Source organism: Takifugu rubripes, chromosome 6, assembly GCF_901000725.2.
Source record: "Takifugu rubripes chromosome 6, fTakRub1.2, whole genome shotgun sequence".
Taxonomy (NCBI): Eukaryota; Metazoa; Chordata; class Actinopteri; order Tetraodontiformes; family Tetraodontidae; genus Takifugu; species Takifugu rubripes.
The window spans coordinates 640,775-664,762 of record NC_042290.1 but is presented as its reverse complement, the minus strand read 5'-3'; the positions used below and the strand labels follow the sequence as shown (position 1 = coordinate 664,762).

Genomic DNA, 23,988 nt, shown 5'->3' with positions numbered 1-23,988 from the left:
CAGTCTGACGACAACTGAAAAGGAAAGTAAGGGAGACAAAAAGCGAGAGCTTGTTCTTGTAATTTGAGGCAAAATCCTGTCGGTGTGAAATCAGGATGAAATGTGAGATTATAATTCAACCAGGGATTAACAGTCTTCTCTGCACCACAAAGGAGAAGGAGGAGAAGGGGAGGAGGAGCTCCCACAACAGTCCTTGAAGGATGGAAATATAACGGAGATTTGTCAGACCTGCAATAAAACCATCAACAAAAGTATTATTACACATTTAATTTAAAAAGAGGGCAAACTATTAATCTGTCTACCCATCAAAGATTTCATCGAGAATTGAGCTAAAACTCTTCTTGTCTTTTAGCCTTTTTTACCACCCAAATTTGTAGCAGAACTTTTTATGACCAAGGTTTGTGGGAACCTCTGCTGAGCAGCTGACAGTTGTTGACCAGAAATGAAGAAGAGCAAGAAATGAAAAGATGTCCTGCTTCCGTGGAAAACTGAGAGAGAAACATCCCATCAGCATCAGATGAGAGCATGTCAGCTGCAGACTGACTCAGCTTAGTACCTGTGTTGTTACTGCCATGCTACACTTCCTTAGAGTCAATTCAATCGGTCAATTCCTGTCTTGGAATACACCATATTTTGGGGGGAAATTGTGAGAGGCAGGATATTATGGAGGAAAAGAGGAACACTGCAGGCTTTAACATTCAGAAAAGCAGTGAATGAGAAGAGGTTGAGTAGTAAAAGGATGTAAAAAGAGGGAGAAACGCTCCATCCAGAGGAGGTGAGAGAGAAGGTGGGTTCACTCTGAAGGAAATTAGAGGGAGAAGCATCAGCCAAACAACCATCTGAGGATGAATATAAAATGCTACCTCTGCTTCTTCCGGGTCACTCGTTGTTGACTTCCGTCTGTTTCTCCCTCCATCCCTCCCTTTCCCGGGCAGCGGCCTGGTTGGGTACAATGCTGGGAGCCAGCCAGCGCTGCAGACAGATGGTCCACTTATTAGATGTGCATCAGCCCTCCCTCTCCTTCCTGCAGCTCGCTTTTTAATCAAATTAAAGCCAAAAGAGGAGTGAGAGGGAGAGAGAAACAGAGGGAGAGAGAAACAGGGGGGTGTGGGGGTGTTGGGCTCTATCCTTGCTTGTTTTGGAGTCTCTTATTTGTTTGAATAGGATGAATGATGACTGTGTTAATGTGAAATCTGGGAGACTGAATCAGTGTCTGGCCTCTCTCTCTTTATTTTCATTGACTTTTTAAAGCCCAAAGAAAAATCTTCTCTAAGTTGGCAAGAACAGTTGTGTAACATCTACTGTGGCACATCTGAGGGCGGCTGATGGTGTCAGCGTAAGGTCGTGGGGGTTATCTGGGCTCACGCCACACTCAGAGACATTTGCATTTCAACTTCAACAGAATGACAAAACCCCATTTTACCACCCGTGCTGGTCTGGCACACACCCACGGCCCCACATACACACACCCAGGGCCTCACACACACACCCAGGGCCTCACACACGCACCCAGGGCCTCACACACGCACCCAGGGCCTCACAGACAGCCAGGATCTCTCTCACACACACAGACACCCAGGGCCTTACACACACACACAGGGCCCCACACACACCCAGGGCCTCACACACATACACTCGCACACACACACACAGCCAGGGCCTCACACACACCAGGAGCCTCACTTACACCCAGGGCCTCACACATACACACACACACACCCAGGGCCTCACACACACCCGGAGCCTCACACAAACCCGGAGCCTCACACACACCTGGAGCTTCACACACACCCGGAGCCTCACACTCACCCAGGACCTCACACACACACCCACGGCCTCACACACCTGGAGCCTCACACACACTCTTCAGCCCCTTTCAGTACATTTTGAGGGTGGAGATCAGAAACGTCTCTCCATGCAGGTGATGCAAATCTCCACCTCTGTCATCTGTTGGATTAGATCTTCTGTTGGTGGAGGTCATCTTTGTACTGGGACTTTATGGCGTTATTGAGGCAACAGTAAGAGACATCTGGATCTGGATCACAGGAGGTTATCCTACCAGAAGTATCCAGAGTAGTTTTGGCTGACTGGAATGGCCCCTGGTCTTTACCTTGTGTGGCCTGTCTGCATCCAGCTTTATTCAGAGAAGAACCAGCTCAGGTTCAGGAAGATTTGCCGTCTGGTCATTCTCATCAGATTTTGATGTTTGAGCATGTTGGTACGTGCCAAAATTTACTGATTGCCGCTGCCTCTTCTGGACTTCAGACCTTCTTCGACAGTTCTACTTTCATAAATGTGAGAGGTTGCTGCCATGTGATCAGATGTGGTTGTATTTCCCTCAATTATGGTGCCTCTGTCCCCCTGCAGTGTCTCATGGTGGTTCCTGCCACCTTCTGCCATTACCTGTTCCTTCATGGAAGCAGTTTGATATTGTTTACTTATGTTTGTCCATCTGTTTGAGACATCAGAACCCTCTCGTCTCCCCCTGGTGGTTGAGGGCAGGATTGGTTTTATAGTCCCTCCTCTGTCATTTCCAGCAGAATATTGGTCAAACTAAAAACTTCACTTAATTTTTTCTTAATTTTCTCCGTTTACTATTAAGTGTTTAAATTTCCATCTCATCTTTCAGTCATATTCTTTGATGATTAACAGCCAAGCCATTTTTTACTGGTTACGGACACAAATGTAACACTGATATAACGCGGTTTATGGTTAATAATTTAATGTTAAGGTCAATTCTAGATGAACAAGAGGGCCATAAATGTGTTTCCCACATTTGCCAGTCATTCACATCCATTGGATTGGTGTTGGATGACTGGATAAGTACACAAAATTGCAAGAGCTTTGGGAACCCTACCTTTCATTTTCAACATGCCGTTGGATCAGTTTGATGGAAATTTGCATTCCTTGGGGAAAAATAAATAAAGATTTGGGTGGAAATGATTTTGCAACAAAGATGAGTTAAAATGCTGTGTTAAAGAGTCACAGCTTCCTTCAAGTGTCTCAAATGTCAGGTGTTCATTATGTTTGACAATTAGATTTATTATATTTCTAGAGGGATTTTACCAGGAACAGAGCAATACTGATTGTATTGAGGTTAAACTGGTCCAAGGTTCACCTGTCTGGGAGAAGGTAGGAACAGGTCACCATGCAGGCGCTCTTTCCTGCTCCTCCGAGCTGTGAAATCTAGCGCCATCTACTGGTCCGGAACACCAGCATCACAGTTTGACCTTGTCCGGATAGTCACGGGTTTGCTCCAATTTATTATAACCAAACGACGAATCGTGGCAGAACTCAACTGGTGTGAAATTCACCAGTGTCAGTCTGAGACAGGTGAGAAGAAAGAGCTGGTGAAACTCCTGATCAATTACAGATGCCTTGAAAAGTAGAGTCACTCATTCAGTCTCCTTTACTCATCTGCTGTCCTGTCATTCCTCGTCTTAATTTGTGAATCTTGGTTTCGAAAACGGGGAAAGACTTATACAGATAAGACATGTGGGAATTATATATATATATATATAATAACATGAAAAAAATGTTTTTTTCATCATTTTATCATTGCCTGGGATGTGAATTCAAAGGAAGGACACGTGTAGAAAAACATGGGCTGCAAGTACAGAAGGAGGCCTCTGGAAAGTGGAAGGAAGGAAGGAAACTGGGAATAAATAAAATCAGGAAGGTTGAAAACAAGCGGAGGGATGAGAGCGGCGGCGTAAACCAGATAGAACCCAGGTGGTTGATGAGTGAGGGGGAAAGGTAAAGAGGCGCGAGGAGCCGCGTGTGCAGGAGAAGGGAGCGCGCGGACCGGGAAGCATTCGTCCCGCATCAAAGACAAGCGCGGGAGGGAGGGCGGGGTTGGGGGAGGCTTCCAGATTTAATGTGGAAAGTTGAGTGTGTCGGCGACCGCGTGCGTGCGTGGCCTCGTGTGTGCGCGCGCGATAAATTTATCCTCTCTCTTTCCGTCTGTTTTCCGCGCGCAGAGAGCGAGAGGTGTGCCCCTCCCTCTCTCTCCCTCTCTCTCTCTCCCCCTGTCTTTGCCTACTTTGCATATTCCGCGTGCCTCGGCTCGGCCATATGGGAAAATGCAACTGAAGGAATTGTTGTCGGCGGGGGAAAAAAACGCGCAGGCAGGGACACGCGAGCGGAGCGCCGCGAGTTTGAAACCATAACAAAACCCGAGAAAAGTTCAAACAGGCGAGGAAGAACAAGATTTCAGGGTTGTGAGACGCGTTGTGAACCAAAAACAGCGAGAGAAATAGTTTTATCTTCTTCTTTCTGCGGAGGAGAGGAACGATGTATTGCGCGTACACCATCCCGGGAATGACGGGCAGCTCGCTGATGTACTACTACAACGGCAAAGCGGTAAGACACATTCGGCATTCTTATCTTCATCTTTCAGGAGGGGTTGGGAGTCAGGCGGCGATATGTGGAGAGAGAGGAGGATTCGAGGGAGAGAGAAAGAGGGAGAGAGAGGAGGTGCGAAGGTGAAGTGTCGCTTTTTACGCAGCAACTTCAGCAGCGCATCGCTTCGCCGCTGCCGCGCGTCAAAGCGCGAGGGGCCTGCGCGCGAGCTGTCCGTCTGTCCGGGGTTATTTTTGGAAAACATTGTAGCTGTTGTCTAACTTGTGTGTGCGTGTGCGTGTGTGTGTAGCGGAGCGGGGGGAAAGTGACGGCGTACGTGCTGAGCCGGAGCGCTTGGATATAAAGGTTGACTCCTTTGAGGCGTTTGCGTGCGTGTGTACTTGCGCGCGCGCGCACGCGTGTCCACATTTTCTGAGGCGAGATGACAGTTTGAAATCTAATAAAACAAATAAACGCGTGCGGGGCGCTTTGAACCGCCGTCATCTCATCCGTTCCCATCTTTCTCTTTCGAGATTCCCTTTTTTTATTTTTTTAAATAAATAAAATAAATATCAGATTTAAGAGCTCCAATGTGTTTTACGTGCTTTTGATTTTCGTTTCGGTGAAATATCACCAATATAACACGCTATAAATATTAGTCTGTTTTTATATTTCGAATTAGCAAAAAAAAAAAATCTTTCTTTTTCTGTAATTTTACTGCCGCGCTGTAATTACATTTTTAACTTTACCGTTAATTATTTATAAATAACGATGTCATATTACACATATTAATTTCATTTTAACAATTAGAATGTTGCTGAGGGATCTGTTTTTTATACAGATATGGCTCATTACAGGTTGTTCGTGCTTTATTAAATAGTGTTAGATATGAATGTCACACATTAAAAAGTCATCTCACATTTGTATCCATAACCTCTTGTACATCCTCTTCTGTCTGCCTGCCTGCCTGCCTGCCTGCCTGCCTGTCTGTCTGTCTGTCTGTCTGTCTGTCTGTCTGTCTGTCTGTCTGTCTGTCTCCCAGAAACCGCCACCTGTAAAACGTCTGACTTTAGAGGAGGGGGTGAAGTGTGCTACAAATAGGGTGTAAAGAAAGGTGACTGGATTTCACAGTTTCTTTCCTTAAATGCAGGGATGTTCTGGTGTAACTCAGGTGTAAATGAAACCTGCTATGAATCAGCCTGCCAGTGACTGTCTGCCTGTTCTGTCTGCCTTTGTCTCACCTTTGACTCCACATGTCACTTTATTCCCATCAAACTTGGACAAGGAACTAATTGAATTGAAGGTGTTGAAAGAGAAGGGGAGGAAAATAATAGCAATCATTTGGAAAAAAACATCTGATTTTTCTATTCAAAGAGGTTTCAGCAGCAGTGCTGCTATAATTGATAATTAGCCCAAACTGCACCTGACAGGCCTCATGCACAGGCTGTGAATTACTGTCATTTTACTACCAATTTAAAATGCAGGAATGGATTTATTATTGTTTTTTTTGAAAATAGACACAACTACATTTTTCAGGGAAAAAAGGTTGAATTTACATATTAGAAATTATTTTATGCTGTCTGTATTTTTATGATGAAATACTGTAAATGTAGAGCCTGAACCATGGATTTTCTAATATTGTTTTGTGCTACCTGTAGCGGTTAGGTGGCTGCTGCTGCTGCTGCTGCTCTGACTGGCGTCTCTGTTGTTTCCGTGCCGCCCCACCAACAGTCCCTAGCTGTCCTCTCAGAGCTGTTGGGTCTCTGGTTTCCATCCGGCCGGCCGGCCAGCCGGCCAGCATTTCAGAGCCATGCTCACGGCCTAAGGCTCCAGAGCTTTACGCGTTTTGGCTGAGATGTCTCCCTGTAGTTGGGTTCCTTCTTATCGGCAGCTCCGCCGAGAGCCCGGGCCGTTTAGTTTTGGCGATGCCACGGGGCTCGGCAGCACATCGCTTTGTTTGGGCTGCTGGATGGCACGCTGTGCCGAGGGTTTTGATTTGGTGCCAGCTCTTTTCCATTTTGCCGTACCCCCCATCTTACTTTGTTCCTCCGCTTGTTTACACCCGCCATCCACTGACAGAAAGTAAGAAAATAAGAGAATCTCTGTGCTGAAGTGAGGCTGTTTGTCCTGCTGGGCTTGTGAGTGAGGGGGAACTGGCTGCAGACTGGTGGATGTTTGAGGTTCTTGGGCAGAGCTGCTACCGCGGCAATGAGCCACGGGTCCGCTAGCGAAGAGGCTGAACAGAGGCTTTAGTTTAGGGAGAGAGTGGGGGAGGGTACTGGAGGAGAGAGGAGGAGGAGAGGGCCGAGGCCCGTGCTTCGGTTAGCGGCTGTCGGCTCTCTTACTTAAGCTCCAGCGGCTTAATGAGGCAGCAGAAAGCTCGGCTAAAACAAAAGGCCTCATTTAAAGCCAGCCCGGCCAGTCAGCTATTGTTATGCTAACATCGTATTTGAATATTCAGTAAGTTTTAATTAGGAGAGTCCTGAAGCAGGCTGCCAAAACCGTGCAGCCCCTCTCAATCTGCACAGGAAACACACACTTTAAAGACTTTACACACAGAAACAGTTGGCCTGCAATTTACTTTTACTTGAGAAGTTCAGAATGTGAGATTTTAATTGATTTCGTATTAAATTCATTGTTTTTTGTTGACTTACTCCAACTCTAGTTTGCCAAATGAAAGTCAAAATTTTTGACATTATTGAAATGTGTTTTATATTAATTCTAAACGCATCGGGACCAACCGGTCCCCATCAATGTGCACTCTTTGCTAATCTTTAAATCTTAGTAAAATAAATTTAATCAAATCAAAAATAAAAATCTTGAACCTTAGCAATCCAGCACAGGTCAGACATCTGTGTATTAAAAATGAAAAATGAAGAGTTAAGTGATCATTTGGAGGGTGGAAATATTTTCATCAAAGGTTCTCACACCTGCAGCTTTAACAGGAAGGTTTTTGGTGCGACTGACACTGCAGCGAAGGTGTGTTTAGCTGACATGGACTATACACTGCGTGTGTCTGTGTGTGTGTGTGTGTGTGTGTGTGTGTGTGTGTGTGTGTGTGTGTGTGTGTGTGCATACAGGCCTGGACTCTATCTCCATCTCGGTGACTTGCTCAGAACAATAATGTATTTCCGATATATTTCCACATGGCGATTGTGGTATTTTCACGTCTTCTGTGTGTGCGCATTATTAGAGCTTAAAATTTAAAATTTCAACTCCACGAGCTTTGTCCCAATTCACTCAGATGAAACAGAAGTCTACAGTATACCGTCCATTTCTTCTTTTCTGCCCAATCTTTGGTGTCCAGTTGCTCGGTCCATCTCATCGTGTGTGTCCATTTATGGTTGACAACTAATCTCTATTTTAGTAGATACTTTTGTGTCAGTGTGTTTTTGTTGTATTACTTAGTTATTTAACGCTCTTCCGCCTTTTTGATACATGATTTATAAACACGTGTGTTTGTGTGTGTGTGTCTGTGTGTGTGTGTGAAATTTGTACCTTTGTCAATGGGTTAATTTGTTTTTTTCTACACTGACTAATATCTGATGTGTGTGTGTGTGTGTGTGTGTGTGTGTGTGTGTGTGTATTTGTGTGTTTTGTCCAGCCGGTTAAAGCCCAACACAGCACTCAAGATTAATCTTAATCCTTCAGCATCAGATTATCTGACACTGATGCCGCTGAAACACACTGATACACAAACTGTTCCTGACACAGTATGAAGAAGGTACACAAAATAGAATTATTTACACAAAAATATAGAATTATTTGTGCGTTTTCTGATCTTGTGCATTTGACGTGGGTCTGTTTGAGTCACCGCCACAAGATTTTATTTTTCAATTGTTTTTCTAATCTTGCAAAAAGCAATTTTTACTTTTAATTTTGACAATTATGAACCAAAAATCCTTATTTGAAGAATTAATTTCATTTTGATTTATTTTCTTCTTATTGAGAAACAAAAACCTTTTAATTTCAGAATTACAATCAGGCTTACGTGAAGTTTTAGCAAAAATAACATTTACATGAAAGCTTAGGGAGTCTCTGATAATGACACGTTTTATGTTTACTCTTGCATACGTACGCATATATTCATCCATCATCGATCTTCTACCGCTTCTCCTTTACGGGGGGGGGGGGGGGGGGTATTCAGCGCATTCATTTTGTATGTTTTATACTTTTGTTCTGGGTCATTTGCTGTGAGCCTTTATTGTTAAGCAGCAGAGGTTTTAAATGTGCGCATCTCAGGTCAGGATTTAATTCAGTGAAATGTCCATTAAAGCGTGCCGACTGTTTAAATGATGCGTGACATTATTGGTTAGCAGAGAAGAACAAATGGGATGTATTTTATACATTTACGTGCAGCAAAGTGATGAAACTGAATGTAGTTTTTTAGGCTTTTAGATGAGAGGAGACCTTTAGGAGGACAGATTGGGTCAGCATTGTTGAGAGAGCTGTGTGTTTCCACCCGTTTGTGTAAAGAGATGCTGCGTGTCGCTGAGTTGTGGGATTGATTCCCTCGGTCTGGGCATGTGTGACTGCTGAGCATCAAGCTCGACAGCAGATGTGAGCAGGTTGTTCAGGAGATCAGTGATCGTTACCTCTTGATAATCCTCCCCACCTCTGTTCTTTAACACGAATCTGTAGCTGGACGTCAAACCACATGAATCGGTAGGAGCGAAGGAACGCATCAAGGGAAGACGCTGTGGGAAACACCCCGCATCAGCTCTCATCCTGGGATACCAACGGCTGCATTGAGCTACAGCTTTGCTGATACTACAGTCACGTCTGCTCTCATTTCATATCCAATATCTGCACTGATTTAAAGGTGTTAAACTACAGCAAAGCTAAGCTGCCAGCGGCTAATGCTAGCTTGAAATTTGATTGTCAAATAAGCCACAAAGTCATTTATCCATCCACCCACCCGTCCATCATCGAAGGCTTTATTTCTGAGGAGGGTGGCAGGAGGGCTGGAGCCCCTCTCAGCTACACTGACTGTTGTCACCACTTTATATTCCTGAATTCCTGTTTTATGCTGCTTTGTGCAAACACCATCTCCAGAGTGTCGGACGCTGTTGTTTTCTCTTCAGGAGTACTTGCCCTTCTCTTCTATGTGGATGTTTCATCCTGTTAATGTTAGCTGTGTGTGTGTGAGTGTGTCTGTGCATGCGCGCGTGTGTCCGTGCGTGCTAAAGCCTATTCTCATATGTACGAAGCACAGCAGAAGGCCAGCTTAAGTAAGTCAACATTTTTGGCAAGAGAACAAAGAGAAGATGTGTGTTTGAGTGTATGTGGAAAACACAACTCCAAACTACGGGTGACACAGTTGTTCAGAACAGTCCCACCATATACACACAGGCACACACAGGCACACACATTCATCTGTAGTTGTTTTAGTGGGTCAGTCGTGCTGCGGGAGCTGTGAGAGCGGCTGTATGGGCCCGTCGATAAACACTGGACAGCTGTCACACTTTAAACAACAAGACAACAAAAGTGTAAACGCCACAGAAGGGAGTAGAGCAGCACAGCGTCAGTCTGTGTGTGTGTGTGTGTCTGTGACTGTGTGTGTGCGTGTGTGTCATCCCTGACAGCCAGCAAGCCAGCTCTGTAACTGTGTCACTTTATATGAGGATCAAGCAAGTCCGAGATGCGGATGAGCGCAAGGGCAGCAGTGTGCGCAGTGTTTACGAGGGCTCACGGTTTCACAAGAGGATTCTGTTGTCAAATATGAAAGCACATTGTTGTTAAATTTTATTTTGGGCTCGTATTGGCTGTACTTTATACTCTCAAACACTGTAAATGCAGTAAATATGCAGTATTATGACAGCAGCCGGAGGGAAAATTCCTTTTATCCTTTCCAGAAGACGTAGTTAGATATCATTCTTTCATGATTTTTCTCCACTTTAACCAAATGCATACTCATCTTTCCCATTGTAGACTGAACTTTGACGGCCACTTCTGCCACTGTAGCCGTTCTGGAGCATTTGACTCATGCTCTGACGTTGGGAGGTACATGGAAGGAGGCTGATCCACCTGATTGAACGGCACTTGTACAAGTCAAAAATGTTTCTGTTTTTTCTGTTGTAGAAGCTAAAACAATTTCATGAAAGCGGACCTGAATTGGACTGTTCATTTTTATGCTGAAGGCCATATTTAATTTTTCAGACTATAATAGGACAGTATTTTTGCATGGTTCACATATAACCCCCCCCCCCCACACACACACACACACCTCTCTCTCTCCCTTCCTATTTCTTTCTCACACACACACACACACAAACACACACACAGATAGGGTATTAATCAGCGGTGTTCCGTGCTGAGAGGCCCGTTGGTTTGTAGCACATTTTGGCCCAGCAATGGTACCACCTGGCTGCATGCAAAATGGGTCAAACTCACCCTTAGTCACTCATACACACACGCGCACACACACACACACACACACACACACACACACACACACACACACACACACAGACACACACCCTGGTGTTGTGACCATGTGGTGCATGACCCTCCCTCGATAACACAAAATGTTTTTCAGCCGCTCAATGTGGTTGTCCAGTGTTCAGACCTGTAGCGTACAGGAAGCTGTTTGTGCGCGCCCGTATGTGCACACACACAGGCTCGTCCATAACAGTGGTGAAAGATGCTACCCAGGGTCCACATCCAACTTCCAGAAAGAAGAACGTGGAGTGCAGGGAAAGGAAGGTGGACATACAGAGAGAGCAGACAGAAACGAGGGGGCGGCTCTGGAAAGCTGGAGTGATCAGCTCTTTGATCTGACTCCTTTATTATTTCAGTGTGGGCCAAATAATGCAGTCCTGATTGTGTTGCTGGCAGCCAACAAGCTTCCATATGTTGGCTATTAGAGAGTCTTTCTGGCTGTGACTCCACTCTCGCTGCCGAGAGCTGAGCGGAGTTTGACAGGTCATCGTCAGGCGCTGAGATAGCAGAAAAACCTCATTCTTCACTTTTGATTAGTGACAAACAGTAGCTCTGCGGAAAATTACTGCATTACACCGGATGTCATGAAAATATGCTTTTATAAGCTTCATCTCGGTGAATCACAGATTAACCCTGGAGAGTATTTTTGACTGGTTAACCCAAACGAGCATCTAGCTGATGAGAGTTGAACCACATGTTTGTGACGACCCCCACTCAGAGGAACTTTCTTAGAGAGCGAGGAGCCGAGCTGTGAAGGGCGGACTACACGGCCTCAACTGCTGGGCAGCAAGCTGCATAACATCAAGATCAATCCAGAGAAGTTTGACAACATGGTGGAGAAGAGAGTGCTGGGGTTATACTGCGTGAAGAAGGAGCAGCCTTTTTTTGTGTGCTGCAGCTTCCACAAGTTGTGATGATCTTCTACCGTGTCCTCATTGACAGGCGGAGCAGTTTGTGTTACAACAAGCTCGCTGCAGTCATCACCGAGTACACAGGCCTCCCATTTGATTGGATTGTTTGTTCATCAGAATTTGCGTTGCTTTACCGTAACAGCTAGTGTGGTTGTTCCAGCCCCCATTACTGGCAGAGTCACAGCTTTTATTGGTTGCAGTTCTGAGTGAAGCTGAAGTTATCATCGTACACGGTTGCTTTGGCCATCACAAAACGTCTGGCTCCTCAGAAGATACGTCCTTTAAATTATAACGCTGAGGAGACAGCAATGGCTAAATTGTCTGTGATTTTTCATAGCTTCCATGTTGTGAGCTTATTTATTACTTTTTCCCCCTAACAGTAGATTTAAAAAAAAAAATGGATCACCAGCCTGAACTGGATCAGACTCAAATGTTCAAAGCAACCATCAGTGCCGCTTGAACCAGTTAAGGTGGGCTTGATTTAAGCTGTCAAGCTCTTGGAACAACCTCTGAAGTTGTAACGTCTCTTGAGACGTAAAGAGCATCGGGCTCTCCAAATCCTCTGGCTTCTATTTACTGATTTAATGTCGCTCTTTTCTCTCAAATATTTCGACATCAGCTTGAATTTTGCTCTTTGTGAATCAGAGTCAAGATCAAATAAAAGTAGTCCATTTGAAACTAGTGGTGAAACCTTTCAGCGAAGGAAGCCCAAATTTAGATCAGATGACAGAGAGAACTTTAGGTAGGAAACCCATCCAGGGGCTGGTGCATCTGCGGGACACCAAATTCTCAGAGCTATATTGCATCTAATCCTGCTCTATCGGGTCTGTTACAGTTAAAGTGTGCCATGCAGAAACGCATCCTGCCATGATTCATTTATCCCTCTTGAATTTTCTAGATTTTGTGATCACGAGAAACCATCCGAGTGTCTTTGAAGCAGGTTTCAGACCTTGATCCCCTCCCCAAATCTTTAAAAATAACTTTGCCTTTACTTCATACGCGTTCATTGGAAACAGATTTTCATTCTTTCCGCTCAGTCATCCCCATTAGAACTCTGCAGCCGGGGACACTGGACATCGGCTCTCAGCTTAGTTCAAAAACACTGATTTCTCTCAACACAAGCCCGCTGAAACAATTTCGAGCATGTGTATTATTCTGGCGAACACGAGGAGGGTCTTGCATGCTGCAAAGGCCTTTCAGTTCACATTAACAGCTAAAAACTTGCAAGCAAAATGGCTTCAAAAGAAGGCCTCTCTCTCCTCAGGGTTGGGAAAAGTGGAAAAACAGGTGATCGCCTCAGTTTAAAGTAAAAATGACAGATGCCATTCTGATAAACGGGAACGAAACCAGCACACTTGCTCTATTCCCCTCTCCCACTCCCACACAATTACGTTGTTTTGCTGCACAAGATGCCTGTCAGCTTGCAATCACCCTAGCAGCAGGATAACTGGGACCCAGCACCCCACTGGCAGCCATGCTCTTCACTCCCCGTCTGCACCATCTTCAATAATTAACATGCCGTGGCAGCCATCTTTTCCCCCCTTTTTTTTTTTTTTTTTTTTTTTTTTGGCGTACTTTAGGTGCCTGCCGGCCCGTCGTCATGGCAACGTGGCCCTTGCAACCCAGCAGCCCTCTGGTGATGTTGCCCGTGTTGTGCCACTCCAACTTCCCAAGCTGGAATCCATTAATCTGATTCAAATGCCATGGCAGCCATTTTAGGATGAGCCACACAATCCAAATGTGCCTCCATATGTTTGGATTACGTTTCATTATATTAAAATAGAAAGTTTGTCATAATCGGTTTGGTGTTTCTGCGTAATGATTGCGACAGTGAAGCCAGCTGCCCCATGTGTATCTGAGGTTCCAAGCATAAAAAATAGAAGACATTAAAAAATACATTTAAGAAAAATGACCTCAAACTCCAACTCTTAAATGAACCACATGGTGATTTGATTTGAGGAATAAACCGTCGATAAATTATAAGTATGAAACTAAATTAGAGCCAGGAGGCAAAGATCACTAAATGTCAATAAATCATTTTTCAGAACATCGTCATCCTGTTTTTCTTTGATGGAAAGAACCATAGAGGGATAAATATTCATCAGTGCTACCCAAATTTACTAGATGCATGCAGGGCGGTCTCACACACACACACGCTGCCTTATTCGTACTTGTTCACACCCTGACAGCTTGGCTGCCACCAAGAGCAGAGGTCCCATTGGCTACAGGCCTGAAAACAGGCATTCTGATTGGCTGTCGGGCCAGATGCCACCATGCCAGCTGAAAGACTTGTGTATGAACTTTGTGTGTGTGTGTGAGTGTGTGTATTTATCTCTTGTGTGTCTTTTTCTTCTTGTATCATTCTATCTCAGACTCAAAGTTCTATCCGAAACTACCGTTGTTTAATTAAATATGTTTAGCACAGAGTTTCCGTATCTAAATTTCTCATTCTGGAAAAAGGCTGATTATTTAAAATCTAGGCAGAGTTTTGCATTTCTCCACACCAGAATGGCGACATTGTTCACATAGCAACAGAAAAATGTAGACACGGTTGAGGACTTTATTGGAATGAAAACCTCCGCCTAGCTAGAATCCTTCACCTGCAGGTAGTTGACCTTTGACCTCATCTGTGAATCAGCTGAGAGACGCACACCCACGCACACAGACGAGCACTTTGTCCAGCCTGTGGGGACCCAGATACCTTCTGTCTTTTACACTGTGCAGATCATCCTCATCAGATTAGAGTTGATGTAAATGTGGACTTCCCAGCATGCACAGGGCCACTAAGTGCTGCACGGTGCAGCATTTGCAGTTGGTTTCAGGATTCAAACTGATTTAAATATTGAAGACAGCGAAGACCCTCAACAGTTTTATAATACCGCGCTGTTTGCTCAGCTGTCTTCTTCCTCTGTTTGTTCAGCAGCGTGCCTCCACGCGTTCGGCTGTGTTTTAAGTGTGTTTTTTCTCTCCGTGCACTCGCAGCGTCTCTTGCATTTGGACTGTCAGAACTGCGTTGGTCATAGCGCTTCTGTTGCTAACGATGGCTGGTGGTAGGCAGCATGTGGCAGTAATTAAATCAAGGGAAATTGGGAGGTAAAGATACGTGTGGTGACAAAGAAGGAAAAGTGGGTGGCAAATAAATTAGGTGTGGAAGAGACTCATCACCTGCAACAAAAATGATTTTACACACAAACACACACACATGGATGCTGGATGTTTACTCTTCCAGGCACAGATATGCTTCCAGAGTTTGTGATTAGGTTCTAGTTCTGCAAACTTTACATTTTCTAATATTATATAAATCCTTGTTGCAAAAAGGCAAAATTTCTTAGCTGTTCTTTGTGATTGTTGTGTAATTTTGTTGTGAATGCCACCATTTTTGGCGCCGGCTCAAAATAAATGGCACTAATTTCAATTTGTTCATTATAGACTAAAACTGTTTTGACAGCTCCACAGAAATGTGATTTCAATTACAACAATTCCAATCCCCTTTTTCCACAAAGGACCCGACAGTTTTAACCTAATTATTTTTTATACTGGCCTCTGGCAAAACTAAGTTGTTTGTAATTGGGAGTGTGTAGGTGGACGCAGTCATCGAATTTCGAAAAGCCCCAGTGCAATTTGTTATTTCCATCTTCTGATACACAGATTTACAATTATTAGGTCTGTGTGTGTGTGTGTGTGTGCGTGTGTGTGTGTGTGTGTGTGTGTAGGGTGAGATAAGAGCCACATCAATTTCACAGTGAAAGCCTGTGAAAGGCTGCGGTCTTACTTCTGGAGTTTGGCCATCAATTTCTCCTTTTAATCATCATTTTATCCTTTATTCATGCCTCTTTAAACTGATAAATATTTGTTTACCAGATTTTTTAAGCTGAAATTCCTGAACCATTTTTTTGTATTGTCAGTCTTCCTATACAACCTAAATACGCCCCCTTCCCCCAGGTATCACTGATCTTTGTTCCCCTGAACCTGCCTGTGCTCCACAGTCGGACCCAGTGTTGTCTCATCTGTGGTGCTGCTGGAAGCAAACTGGTCATCCTTGGAGGAATTCTGAGGGAACCAGTGGTTTGTCCAGTCCACCCAGCTGTGACCCTCTACTGGTTTCCCCTAAAAGAACAGTCAGTTGCTGGATTGAAAGGACTGTTTGACAGGTCTTGTGTGTGTATCCTACAGTAGAGCAAATTTGGTTTCTGGTTTGGTGACACACATTGAGTCCATACGCTCACTGTATATACGGCCACAGGAAACGCGCGTATATTCCCGCTGTAATTAGTGGTCAATTACAGCGCTGTGACTTCACTGGCAGTCTGACTCTTTGATGGTGTGGCTGCTGGCAGAGACCAGACACCATCTTGAATTCATTTACAGCCTTTAGTGTAAACACACCGCAGAACCAAACTGACTCGGGCTGCACCCCCATTTTTCCCTCCTTGTTGTTTCATTTTTCTATAATTAACAACTTCACATTTTGTTTTCATGAAGATGCAACTTTGTTCATCACCTAATCTGTGGATTTCTAGGAACCCAGCCTCTCCCTCACTGTTATTCCCTTCATTATTTACCCTCCTACTGTACAAGGCCAACATCCCAACTGAACTGGTTTGACCCAGAGGTGACTTCAAAAATCAGGACACAGTTGTTGAGCAGCATGCCGTGTTGCCGCGGTGACTGAGGCTGAACACAAGATGAACTGTTAACTGGGTTATTACTGAGAAAAGCTGTAAATAATAAATAGGCAGTCTGCTGTCTGAGAGAGGAAAACGCGGGAAGTCAGAAATCACCTTTACTCCATCCCTCCCTCAGTCCGTCCTCTGTACGTTAGTGCGCATATTAAAATAAACATACGCACACGTAAATTATAAAAATTCACAACCGCGCGCACTTGTGTCACACCTCTGCCTAGCTGTCTTTCCCTTTTTTCATGGACCCCCACAGGGTTCTCTGTCTGAGTAACATGAACCCCCTTTAGTCACAGGTGCAACATGCTGAAACACACATACACACACACACACTCTCCCCCGTGGAGTTGAGGCTTCCTGTGGCTTGATTAGAGTGAAGACAAGTGGACTGTATGTGTTTATGTGTGTGTGCGCGCGCTTGCACATGTATGCGTACGTGTGTGTGCGTGACTGTAAGTGAGTTGAAGAAAGTGTTGTGGTCCTTGAAAGTCACTGTGAGTGGGAAGGACACACTTTGGTATATTAGGCAAGTACTTATTCCTTCTTTGCTCTTGTCTATCACATGTAATGATCATGGTGATATTTTCTCTTTAAATTAAGATCATTTTCAGTCCTTCCGCTGTTTTTCTCTTTCATTACTTTCTTTATTCATTTCTTCCTCTTTCTTAATCCCTCCATTTCCCAGTACTGGATCATATGGAGTCAATTAGGATGTGTTTGTGTGTTTGCATGTGTGTGTGTGTGCGTGCGTGCGTGTGTGTGTGTGTGTACATCTGCTTCACATTAGTGCAATTGCAGGTTGGTAGAATAAAGGGCTCGGCTCAGAGGTGGTGGGTGGGATTTCCTTCCGCTTTTTCACACGCACACACACATACACACACACACGCATACAGACACACATGCGCACACACACACACACACACACGCCACCATGTGTTTTAAATCAGGAGCATAATTAACCTTCAGAGGATTCCGAGGCCGTGGCTCAGATCTCCACTATAAAAATACATCTAAAAAACAGCCCCCCTCTCGCCCCCAAATACGTTTGATCCCTCCATAGCACGTTTGATTTCCTTTCCCACGTGCGCCTCCAGATTAGCTCAGAGTGGTGTGGCACGAGTGGTCAGTGGGCATGTGTCACGCCTCTACAGGTGGAGACAAGAGAGGGACGAGATAGATACATGCTAATCTGAGCTTTTTAATACTAAACGCGTTGGCACATTGATTCAGACTCTCACAGAAATGTATGTGTTCACCCTTTGTGTGCACGTGTGAATCAGTGTGGTGTTAAACTGTTTGTGTGAAGGTGTGTTGGGATGAGATTTAAGTGAAACCAGCCGATGAGAAATGAAGGAGGACAGAGGACAGCCAGGAGGAGGGAGAGAGGGAAAAAGCAAAAAAAAAAAAACTGGACAGGCACAGGTGCAGCTGCCTGTGTGTATGTGTGTGCACGTTAGTGTGTGTGTGTGTGTGTGTGTGTGTGTGTGTGTGTGTGTGTGTGCATGCACATGTGTGTGTGTACATGCACATGTGTACATGTGTGTCTGTCAAGAGGTTTCGTGACTGCTCCTTTGAGTGTTCGCATTCCAGCACATCTGCTTCGGATGAAGCGTGGTCTGTGTGTGTGTGTGTGTGTGTGTGTGTGTGTGTGTGTGTGGCTACCACAGCGCTGTGCAACCTGTGTGTGTGTGTGTGTGCAATGAGAGAGTGAAACCAAGACAGCAACATTGCTGATTGGTCATACGGCCACTCTTTATTTTAAAAACACGAGCTTTCTCTTAAATGTGCTTGTTTTGGGCACCTTATGGACTTTGGATCCAGGCTCCTTCCATAATTAGATACCTTGTATGTGAGCTCTTCGGTCCCGATGGCTCAGCTGTGGTCCAGCCTGTTGACTTTCTTAGCGAGCAGTTTGTCAAAGATGTCCCATCCCAGATGCTCTTGAAGCTCTGGGTTTGAGGCGTGGTTGGGTTGCACCACTGCCAGGTATCTCCTCAGTCCGCCCTCACCGTCTGCTGACAGGTGGCTTTTTTCCTGGGAATAGTTTAGGAAGGCCATGTAGGAAAGCCATGCATCAACATGTCCTCGGCCCAGATTCAACAGAGGTGAGACCTTTTCTCGGTGAGGTAGCTAAAGAGAAGAGAGGCAGCAGTCGCAGGAGCAGAGGAGAATCATGGGAATAGTTCTACACCATGCTAACATTTGTAGCCCAAAGTTGCAAAGCAGTTGCCACAATGATTCATATTTAATGGTACATGAGTTTGCTGACTAAAGACAGCCAATTACACAAGAGTAACACCCGGCGGAGGAACCCAGGCTCTCTGGAGGGTCAATCACACTTTATAACACGATGGCTCTGCATTGCATTTTCGCCATCCCACACCAGAAGCAGTCCGGTGTTTTCCATTTAAGTGGAAGTTCAAGAGTCCTTCAGAGGGAATTTCAGAGGGATGTTGTCTGGAATGACCTGGTTGATCTCAGTGCTAAAGCTCAGACATAGAATTGACTCATGAAGCCTAAATGTTGAGTGTCATTAACGGACATCAAATAAGCTGCCGGACATCAGGAAAGGCTTTGCATGTCATTGACCCAGAGGCTACAGTGCACATCTGGATGCAAGAGGTTCATGATGAATCATCACAATTTGATGACCTGCATGGGATGGAAGTGGAGCTGGAATGTGAATCTGGAAAAATTTAGTAAGGCAAAAAAGTGTTGAAGAAGAACAGGAAGAGGAGGAAGAGGAGCTCCTCCTTTTTTCGTGTTCTGCTCATTCTCATCGTTCCTGGTGTCCTTCAGAAGTTGAGCTTGAACACATGCTCGCCACATTTGGAGACAAAAAGCAACAAACACTAAACAACTACAAAAAGGGTCCCTTTATTCTCCGCTGCTCCATCTTTCTTTTGTTTGTTTCGTGTGTTTTACTTCCTGTAGAACAGAACCCAGCAGCGCTGTCACTGCTGCCAAATGTTATTCCGATTACTCCCATAATTTATTCCTGTCCTATTGGTCTCCGTTCCTAAGAGTTCTTTGTGTTTTGATTCCAGATGTTTGTGGGTTTCTTTAGTGTTTATTACAGTATCACCTTTGGTGCAGGTCAGACGATTACAGCAGCTTCGGGTCCGATTGGTTTTGCCTGTAACTCCATGAGGAATACGTTCTGACTGGAATGTGTCTTTGTTTTCCTGTCTCCTCGCTCCAGGCGGGGCAGGCAGAGACTTTGATGAAATCTCTGATCTTCTCGGAACTCGTGTGCTGCCTGTCTTCAGACATAACCTCAACTGGATTTTTCTCCCATCTTTTTCTACCAAGAATGGATGTTTCCATCCCGACATGCTTGCAGATGATCAGTGAGGTTCATGCTGCGATGCATTAAACCATGAATGTGAAGGTTCCTGTATGCAGTGTCCTGAGCCGGGGGGACGCAAAGGACACGTCTCAAAATATAAATTTCTTCATCAGGCGGTTCACAGGTTTCTGGTTCCCCTGTGTCAAAGGAATCACACCAGTATCAGGAGTGGCTCAGACTGAATCATGATCTACTTCACTAACTGTGGGAATATTGATACTAGTCTGTGTGTGTGTGTGTGTGTGTGTGTGTGTGTGTGTGTGTGTGTGTGTGTGTGTGTGCGTGTGTGTGCGTGTGTGTGCGTGTGTGTGTGTGTGTGTGTCTGTGTGTGTCTGTGTGTGTGTGTGTTATGTCTCTCTGCATTCCTCAGACTTGGACACACTCTGCACCTGTTTCTGTCTGTAACACAATCACAACAATGCACAAATCACAGAGCTTCATCAGCAGCTTAAATCAAGGTCCATGAAAAGTTCTGGACTGGACTTTTTCACCAGCAGCTCCTCGAGTCTGAAGCTGTTTGTTTCCTCACAAGACTTTGGTCAATAAATGTGGTTTTATCATCAGCAAACGATGTTGTCACAAGGGAGGAGGAGAGGAAGTTTGAGGGGAGGTTACTCTGGCTCTAATGACATCTCCAGATACTGTGTGTGTGTGTGTGTGTCTGTGTGTGTGTGGGAAAGGGACCAGCCTTATAGCACCTTACATCCGTGTATTCTTTTTTTAAATTCTGTGTGTGTGTGTGTGTGTGTGAGTTTGCATGCATGTGTGTGACTTTTGTTTGTAGAATTTTCACGATTCACTGTGAAATTGTTGCGTTTATTTTACCACCTGGTCGTTGAAATGATCAGTCCCAATACCCACAGTTTGCGTGTGTATTTTTGTGTGTGTGTGTGTGTGTGTGTGTGTGTGTGTGTGTGTGTGTGTGTGTAGCTCAGTTCTGCTAGGATAAGGTGCCACAACACCTTTGGAGCAATGCTGAGGTTCTGTTGAGCAAGGTACCAATCCCTCAACTCCAGCACCCCCCCCCCCCCCCTTCCCATGCCAAAGCAATCAAAACAATATCCAAATGAAAATAATTCATAATAAATACAGTCCCAATTTAATATGTGAGTTTATGACAAATAACATTATATGGAGAGATTAAAATCTGTTTTTTAAATATAATTAAATAGATACATGTATAATATACAATGTGCCTACTTTCTAATTGAGAATTACAAAATTCAGCTGTAAATAATAAAATATGATCATTTTAGCCATTCCACACACCACATACAGAATATCAGAGCATCTTTTTTAGGAATTATTAAGATTTCAGGCTTATTTCATAACCATACACACAGGAATGATGCATGACGTTGTTGTATTTATTAAATGAACAGTCCTTTCCTCACAGGAGAGCATGCTAATGCTAAAGATCTGCTTTTGCAGTTTGGCTGCTTTAGTTTTACCTGCTGTAGGCACACATCGAGTAATAATTCAAAGTGAGCTGAATTAAGAGGGAACTGAAAGCTTCAGTTAAAATAATGAGCACTTTTGGGGTGTTTATGTTTTACAAAAAGTGTTTTAGGCTGTTTCCTGTTTCTAATCATCTCTCACATGGAACGATGGAAGTAGATGATATTTGGGATTTTTTTTAGTTTCCTCACATCTGTGTTCTAGCCATATGCAAATAATCTTGAGTTAACAAAGTAATCCATGTCTGCTGTAGAGGATCGAGCTAGATTAGGTGGAGCTGTGGTGCACGTTTCTCATTTTCATGTCAGTTATTTGGGGGGGCAAGAGGAGCGTTTTCAACAGCTGTTGAGGGGCTTGCGTCATGCGGTGCGTGTACGCGTCATGGCTGACTGTTCGCACGCTATGCACACACACACACACACACACACACACACTCACTCTCAGAGGCATACTGTGGGGACCCCCGGTTGAAGCCATGACCAAACACAGGCATTGTGATCTCATGCAGCCGCTGTGCTGCTGAGGAACAATGTGGCTTGTTCTGAATGCTGACAGGCTGCCATCGCGCCTGAATCCTCATCTTTAGCTGCTTATTTGCTGCACGACTGATGTAGCTTCAATGAGCAGCTCACAACTCGGCCCATGTTACGCCCTGTTTAGCATTTTTAACACGTGATAACTTACACATGAAAATGGAATTATTTTAAGAGTTTATCTATAGTAAAGAAAATGGCTGATGACTGAAAAGTGTGCTCTGCTTTTCCAAATTGTGTAAGATGCCATATTTCTGTGCTGAGATGGACAGACGTGTGACCTGCTCTGTCCTGTTATCTTTGTTCCAGGTTTATGCACCGTCTGCCAGCACAGCCGACTATAACAGAGACTCACCAGGCTATCCTTCCTCCAAACCCCCCAGCTCTGGTTTCCCAAGCTCGTTCTTCATGCCAGGTACACTACCTCTCTCTCGCTCTCTCTAGTATCAGCATACAAAACAGTGAAATCATCTTTTTTGTTGTTTTTCTAGTTTGTAGTAGACATTGTTCCAAGCAGTGAGATGACGATGTCCCGACATAGATCCCAACCCTCCAAGAAAGGAGAAACATGTAGAAACGAATAATAATTTTACATAGATAATATAATAAACAAAGACATTTCAAATGACCCCAAAGTGTCCCCCAAAGAGTTCATATCAATTGGTAGTATATTTTATGCTATGTTTAATCCTAAATAAGGTCATTTCTTTACCAGTTTGGGCCTTATAAATGCAGACTCCTACAGCTTCTTCCAGTAAACAAAGTGTATATGTTGAAAGATTAGCTTTGCAGGTGTGACCCACACTTTCCATTAGCCTGAGACGGGATTCTCTCGTTGGGTCTGATTTATTTCATGTACATTTGCAAACAAAACTGCCAGACACCAACCATGTTAAACCAGGAGAACAGAGGCAGCTTCTGAAATCAGGTTACTGCTTCGAGGGGGTCAGATCCAACTAAACGTAGACGCACTGAGTGGGTTTGTAAAGTTGCACCGAGATGAAACTGAAGCATGACCTTTCCCTCTGGATGTCTCCCTGTCAGATGGCCACCACAGCGGCGATCCCTGGAGCAGCAGTAGTAGCAGTATGAGCCAGCAGGGTTACCATGGCGGCATGCTTGGTGGTGGGAACTCGGGCCACGGCCCCTCCCAGAGCTCCTCCTACTGTGGGATTCACCCTCACGACAGATTGGTGAGCAGAAGCATAACACAAGGGTGACGACGGTGGTGCGTTCAGGGACCAAGTACAATAGTGCAATATTTGACTGACAGCAGCAGTGCTCAGCTAATTAGCTAACCCTTTTCCATGTTCAATTGTCTACTTAGAGGACCAAACAGTGGCGGAGGGGATTAAATATTTAGATGTTCAAGCCCAGATCGTAGTAGTGGCAATTTATGAAAGTTAAAAGTGAAACTATTAGTTTACTCTGTTATGGAAATGTTGAGTCATTGCAGAGACACATGTGTGTCTTCCTGTGCTAATACAGTGATTAACCACACTAAAGCTGTGCGTCAGTGGTGACTGGAAGGTGTAGAATTTAAACCCTTGTAAAGGCGATTATATAAGCAACAAACAGCTGCAAAGTCTGTTGGACTTCCAAAAGGATTTGACAATAAATGACACTTTGATAATTGTTAGCAAATGTGAAGCTGTGAATCTTTTAGTCAGCCTAGAATCTTCCAGCCTCATAAAAGTAAGTGATCAGCAAATAAAAGAGCGTATATGTCAGTCTAAACTGTTGTATCTTTGCAGAGCTACCCCTCACACTCGTCTGCAGATATCAGCTCCAGCCTTCCACCAATGTCCAGCTTCCACCGAGCAGGTGGCAGTGGGGGCGGGGCAAATCACTACAGCACCGCCTCCTGCACAGCTGCCACCAATGGCACAGACAGCATCATGGGTAAGACACGCGCTGCTCATCACGAGGGCTGACGGCCCCCGTCTTCAAGAGAGCTTTATTGCTGACTGTGATTGCTTTGCCAGACGCTAACCGCATTAGCTGCTAACGTTAGCATTGAGCTCTGAGGCCGTAGCATGACACAGCTGCAGTGGGATGCACTTACTGATCTGAAGTCAGATGTGGGTTTAATTAATAGGGAGGCTTTTTACACTTCTCAGAGCTGTGACTTCAGACTGCAGACATGGACTTGGCTCAGCGTTGCTACTTGACTGATGACTTGGACTTGACTCTGAGTTACTTGACCTTCAGCTCAACTGAAACTTGACTTTCTTCAAATCAAAATCCGCAATATCAAGTGTCAAACGCGGCAGGTT

The 23,988-nt window shown here is 44.6% G+C and overlaps 1 protein-coding gene and 1 long non-coding RNA gene across 19 annotated transcripts in view; one reads left to right on the top strand and one right to left on the bottom strand.

The window, feature by feature from the left end:
* tcf4 (transcription factor 4) overlaps positions 1-23,988 on the top strand; it is a 128,692-nt gene that overhangs the window by 83,990 nt on the left and 20,714 nt on the right. For all 18 annotated transcript variants that reach the window (XM_029837245.1, XM_029837256.1, XM_029837244.1 and 15 more), the window contains 3 exons: positions 22,022-22,127; positions 22,757-22,905; positions 23,467-23,614. In XM_029837245.1, the coding sequence (XP_029693105.1) occupies positions 22,022-22,127; positions 22,757-22,905; positions 23,467-23,614 (403 nt within the window). The remainder of the gene's footprint in view (positions 1-22,021; positions 22,128-22,756; positions 22,906-23,466; positions 23,615-23,988) is intronic.
* Positions 104-6,128, bottom strand: LOC115250135 (uncharacterized). The gene is made up of 3 exons (XR_003888691.1): positions 5,994-6,128; positions 864-972; positions 104-228 (listed from the first exon to the last, which is right to left on the bottom strand). It is a non-coding gene; the product is annotated as an uncharacterized lncRNA (long non-coding RNA).